Below are 6,273 nucleotides of genomic sequence, written 5' to 3' on the forward strand. Positions count from 1 at the left end.
TAAACTACTTCAGTCTGTGTGCATTGAATTTATTTAATACACGAGTTTCACAATTTGAGTTGAATTACTGAAATTAATGAACTTTTCCACGACTTTCTAATTTATTGAGATGCACCTGTATACAAATCATTTAGTAAGCAGAAATCCGAAATTTACCTTAACATATTAAGTTAGAGGAAGATGCGACTGAATTGATGCTTGAACAATGCACTTCCAGCAGCCATGATAAACGGTTGGCTGTTAAAGTTTTCTATGCACAATTTGATTAGACGAAAGTCACGAGACCTTTTACTCTCTATCCAATCACGTTGATGGATAAAAATAAAATTAAAATAAGCATGTAACGACCACAAACGGAGGAAAATAGCAGAGTAAAAGTACCGATACATCACTTAAAATGTACTCAAGTAAAAGTAAAAGTACACAATTTTTAAACTACTCAAAAAAGTACAATTACTGATAAAAACTACTTAATTACTGTAACGTGAGTATTTGTAATTCGTTACTTCACACCCCTGCAAACAACAAGCGCTACTCTACACTGCTCAAAACTCGCGTGTAATCGTCAGTGGCAAATCCTTTAAATATGAAAACGTACTTACAGGCTTTGAGTCAGAAGCACCAGACTGTCCATGCAAAGTTGGAATTGCCCCACTTTATAGAAACAACCTTTGTGCACAGCATTGTAGGCTACTCTCCCAGGTTCAGGGAGCAGTCCTCCGTAAAAAGCGCTGCACACATCTGAATATTTGGGTTGAACTGTTCTGGAACAGTGTTGTAAATACAACTTAACCACTGATTTCTCGTTGTGTCCTCTCTTGGAAGGCCAAACAAAGTAGTTTCACTTCACAACGAAACACACAGCGTCTCCACGATATGGCGGCTACAATACAATACTACAGCGAGAATAAAAGTTACGCCTTCTTTCTTTGCGTGAACATTTGGGCAGTGTTATGCAAATCTTCCCACACAGTGACGTAGACATGTGGGGGCGTGTTTAAACAAGGCGTTTTAGGAGGGCGTGGACGAGTCTTAACTTTTATAAAGAATATCTCTTTAGGTTTGAGACTTTAGTATTTGTAATTTTAGGGATCTTATCTATGCACGAACAGCTTGCAACACTCCAAAGAGAAAGGAAATCTTGAAATTGCATCATATGACCCCTTTAAAGGAACACTCCGCTATTTTTGAAAATAGGCTAATTTTCCAACTCCCCTAGAGTTTAACAGTTGAGTTTTACCATTTTCGAATCCATTCAGCTGATCTCCTGGTCTGGCGGTAGCACTTTTAGCTGTAGCTTAGCATAGATCATTGAATCTGATTAGACCGTTAGCATCTCGCTCAAAAATAACCAAAGAGTTTCTATATTTTTCCTATTTAAAACTTGACTTGACTCTTTGTATGTTAAAAAAATATTTAAAAAATTCATCTTATAACATTTTTTATGCATTTACAATTTTGTGGTGTAAATGCATTTATGGCACCTCTCAGCTTCATTAAACAGTCTGTGTAAATGCATCTAATGCCACTTCAGATGCAGCTTCTGTGTTTCCTCTGCAGTGGAAAGATGGATTTTGTTGATACTGATTTAATTTGAATGGTAAAAACTTCAACTGAATTTATCAGAAAAATGTAAGAATATGACATGAAAGATGGAATAAAAAAAATTGCCCATTTATAAACATAAGTGGAAAATTACGTTTTATTATATACAGCAACTCAATTTCAGTTAATTATTATTTCTACCTCTTACCAGTCACAGAGCACTTTATTTTGAGTTAAGTGAGAGAATTTAATGCAGCTTGAGGAAAATTGTAATATTTCTTTTATTGTGAAAAAAAAAACTGCATTGAAAAAAGTAAATTTTTGTTTCTTAGAAAGAAAACCGGAATCTGCAAAAGTTAGTATTAGCAGGTCACACACAAAAATAAATAAACAAATAAATTTTAAAAATCAGAAATCGGAATCAGAATCAGCCAATCAAATTGCAATTGGTACATTTCTAGATTAAAGTTACGATGAAACTAAAGTAGCAACTGACCTTCTCTTGCATATTGTGACATACAGCCAAGAACAAAATATTATCGGGGAAAAAATTAGAGCAGGGTCTTGGTTCTATTCATTGCTTGTGGTTTAGATTTTAAGTTATAAGCTATGCACTCAAAAATTGAGGCTGATCTGAATGCGAGCTTGTGGGGGAACAGGTTAAGTGGACTAGATGACTGGAGAAGTCCAGTATACATAAGCAGAGAAAAGTCTGTTTCACCAGAAGACCAAGTTAAGATATTTTGATTAAAAATTGTGAGGCAAAAACAATTTTTTTTTACTTTTTTTTTTTTAATTAAAAGTACAACTGATTCCTCAAAAACATATTGCACAGACTTGGTTTTCAAACCGTGTTTCTTTTTTAAAACAGCTCTTTGCGAAATCACATAGTTAGTTCACATAGTTTTGTTTTTAAAACTTGAAGTCATAATAGAAGTTATGAAAGTTAATAATCACTAGAAAAGTCTGTTTCACCAGAAGACCAGGTTAAGACATTTTGATTAAAAATTGTGAGGCAAAAACAATTTTTTTTTACTTTTTTTTTTAATTAAAATTACAACTGATTCCTCAAAAACATATTGCACAGACTTGGTTTTCAAACCGTGTTTCTTTTTTAAAACAGCTCTTTGCGAAATCACATAGTTAGTTCACATAGTTTTGTTTTTAAAACTTGAAGTCATAATAGAAGTTATGAAAGTTAATAATCTTTTTCTGATTAATTGCAATCCTCATTTAAAAGATTTGATATAAATTCACCAAATCTCATACTGTTACACAGGACTAGGGGTGTGCGATAATAATGTAATCTCAATATTTTCTGGAATTTTGTCGATAATGATAATTAGACAATATTTACTAGGCCATGAAAAAAAAACTGTTTTTCTAATTGCAATCCTCATTTAAAAGATTTGATATAAATTCACCAAATCTCATACTGTTACACAGGACTAGGGCTGTGCGATAATAATGTAATCTCAATATTTTCTGGAATTTTGTCGATAATGATAATTAGACAATATTTTGCTGAGCATGTTATTTGTGCTGGTACTTTGACAGGTTTAGGACTGCCGTGGACAGCTGACTCCCAAAGCTTTTGATATTCTTGATATTCTGTGCAGTGGTTAGTTTGCAGGAGTAACAGAAATGAACTTTTCCAATAAGTTTAAATTGATATTTACTTTTATGGGCATTTTTACCTTTATAATGCCAATTTTTTTTCTAACCTAATTAAATGTATGCATCATCTTTTGTGGCAAATTCCTACATTTAATCAATAAATTCAAATAGTAAGACACTACAGAGCTGTCATTAATCAAATTAAATCAGTATCAACAAAATTTGTGTTTGCAATGCAGAGGCACAGAATCTGCATCTGAAGTGGCATTTAGATGCATTTACATAAGACTGTTTAATGCAGGACATGAATGCAGTTAACCTGCAGTTACAAATGCATTAATAATGTTTAGCTTTTTTAAAACAAAACGTTGAATACTGATATTTGAAATGATTTGGAGGGAAAAAGGGAAATATAATCGAATCGAACCCTAAACCCTCGCTGTTTTCCTCTTAGTCCACACTTTTGTGATGTAATGCCGCTTTTGACTGTTGGGTATAAGTCTGCTGCAGAGCTCACATCGAGGGTGCATAACGGCCACAAAGGGGGCGCTCGCGAGCACCCTTCTCAAAGCTAAAATGACGAATGGGACACCCTACGGTCTTGTGGATTTAACAGACATGCGCACACGGCGGCCATTGTAAGACCGGAAGTGCACATGAAGTGTGCCATTTGGAACAGGGCCATAGTGTATGCGTGCAGTCTCTGGGTGTGTTTTTGTTTGGTTTTTGCGATATACTCAATGTAAAATCGCATATCGTTTAAACAACAATTACGATATTATCGCAGACGATATATATATATATATATATATATATATATATATATATAAACCAAATTCGCTTTATAAATGCTACATTATGCTTGCTGGAAGTACTCAGCACAAGAAATCAGTAGCAAAATATATTCAAACTGCCTAATATATTCACATTTATTTGTATATAACATACATGGCTAACTACTGGATCATGTTTCAAATGATCATAGGGCATGTTAAATTACATCTGCCAGCTTTGATTTGCATAATTAACGGAGCTGTCAACATCAAACAAAAGGCTCATGAACTTAATCACACCCACAGACAGGAAGGCTTTGAATGCATTTGCTCGATTTTGACAATTATTCTATAAATTCTTGTGATGAATGTGCTATCTTAGGGCTGACACCTTTGTTCTGTATTTGAGATGAAAGCTAATTCTGAAGACAATTGGTTCAGCATTCAAAAAGTAGGAATATTGCCGCTGAGGGAACATAAAGGAAAGGAATTATAAGACAGTATGATTTGAGTATGTATTTGGCTTTCCCTCTTGATTTCTCAGGAAGTTATCTCTCATTTTCTTCACAGCGAGACGAAATGAGTCTACAGCACAAAAAAGTAAAGTCCCAACCGCTGCACTTTTCTTTGCCGAGACAAAACATTGAGAAGATATGACACCGGTTTCTTTTATTTGGAGAATCCTCGCGAGTTTTACATTGCTCACCCAGGTAAGACATGAGAGGGCAGAATGAAAATACTGCCTGACATATTTATACTGCCGGTGAAATGTGATGGTTCATAGGCTGGGGAGCAGAGAGAGCGGAATGAGAAATGTTCAATGATCAATCAAAATCAGATTTCTGCTCCACCAAAGCAAGACGGGCACTTTGGCTTATTCGCCGTGCCATTATCCTTTCAGAGCAACGAAACCGCTTTGAGAAGAGTTTGATTGCATACAGTGTTATGCGAATGGGAGCATAATCAGTCGAATCCTGCATTCCAACACCTCACCCAAGGCCATATCACACTTCAAAGACAGGAAATGCATACAAAGACCTTTGCTGAGAATAACGGATGATCTGAGGAGGAAGAACCTATATCAGAATTCTGCCCAGTTACATGAAGGATATTGACTCTGCAAAACTGTGACCAATTACGTGCTGTTTGAAGTTTATAATCATTATTGGGCAATAATAGTAAAATTTTGAATAGTAAAATTGGAAGGATTATTCTCTACCACATTCAAACACACGCATACATCATACATCTAACTAATAAATACAGGATAATTTGCAACATATTTGCAATGATTTTGCTGGCAATATAAAAATAAGCAACATCACTTATATTGCAATGACTTTCATTTGCCCTAAAGACTGAGGATGAATGAATTTTCATTTCTGGTGAACTATCCCTTTGAAAGAGCTTAGCAAAATGCATATAGGTAAATATTGCTGTTTAATATTATACTGGCGAATATAAATGAAAACAAATTCCATTTATTCATTTAAATTAAAATTATTATGAATGTTGGCGCCAATAGCCTCATGGTTAGTGCGTCGACACATAGTGCAACTGCGCTCATGGCGACCCGAGTTTGATTCCCGTCTCGAGGTCCTTTGCCGATCCCGCTACCCTTTGTCCTCCCAGTGCTTTCCTGTCATCTCTCTACTGTTGTATCTCAAAAAAAAATAACATCATTATGAATATTTTAACTAGATTTTTTGTATTTTACTTGTATTAACAGTTTAAACCTAATTGGATGCAATTTCTGTTTGAAATGATGGTTCCTCTGATAACCCTAGTTAAAAAGAACTGAGAAGTAGTTTTGCTCAAAGTTCTTCCAATCCATATGATGTGAACATGATCACAGTTCTGCTGTTGAAAATTACAGCACTTACACAACACTACAAACATCTGTTTCCAGAGTTTATATGTGATGGACGAGGAACAGAGCTATCGTGACTGCAGTGTATTTAAAAGAACAGTTCACTCAAACGAAAATTGCTAGTTGGGACATTTAGACAAACCAATGAATGACTAACATATAGCTGTCCAAGCAAATTAAGCTGGGATAGAAAGAATTATTTTAACAAAAAAAAAAACAGCACATAACCTAAAAGGCAAGGCTTCAACTTATTTTTTTCCCTAAATGAGGGAAAAAATATCTGTTTGAGTGTCTCTCACAAGTGCACATACTAAAAAAATGTCTGCAGCAATCCAAGGCCTTTACCAACTAGTCAGACTTAAAACATGAAAGGGCGACAAGCTTCAGTGCTGTAGTGTGCGCCTGGCTTAAAGGGGTCATATGATGTTGCTAAAAAGAACATTATGTTGTGTATTTGGTGTAATGCAA

At 35.0% G+C, this 6,273-nt stretch overlaps 1 protein-coding gene across 4 annotated transcripts in view; it reads right to left on the reverse strand.

Annotated features, from left to right (window-relative positions):
* Window positions 1-6,273, reverse strand: part of LOC107663322 (mitotic spindle assembly checkpoint protein MAD1-like) — a 19,325-nt gene that overhangs the window by 3,943 nt on the left and 9,109 nt on the right. For 2 of the 4 annotated variants that reach the window (XM_016453530.1, XM_016453531.1), the window contains exon 11: window positions 5,453-5,597. The exons of 1 other annotated variant lie outside the window; for it this stretch is intronic. In XM_016453530.1, the coding sequence (XP_016309016.1) occupies window positions 5,549-5,597 (49 nt within the window). In that variant the 3' untranslated portion in view covers window positions 5,453-5,548. Of the gene's footprint in view, window positions 1-5,452; window positions 5,598-6,273 lie in introns of those variants that run through there. One more of the 4 variants, XM_016453533.1, reaches the window with a different exon arrangement.

Source organism: Sinocyclocheilus anshuiensis, unplaced genomic scaffold (assembly GCF_001515605.1).
Source record: "Sinocyclocheilus anshuiensis isolate Anshui unplaced genomic scaffold, SAMN03320099.WGS_v1.1 scaffold2301, whole genome shotgun sequence".
Taxonomy (NCBI): Eukaryota; Metazoa; Chordata; class Actinopteri; order Cypriniformes; family Cyprinidae; genus Sinocyclocheilus; species Sinocyclocheilus anshuiensis.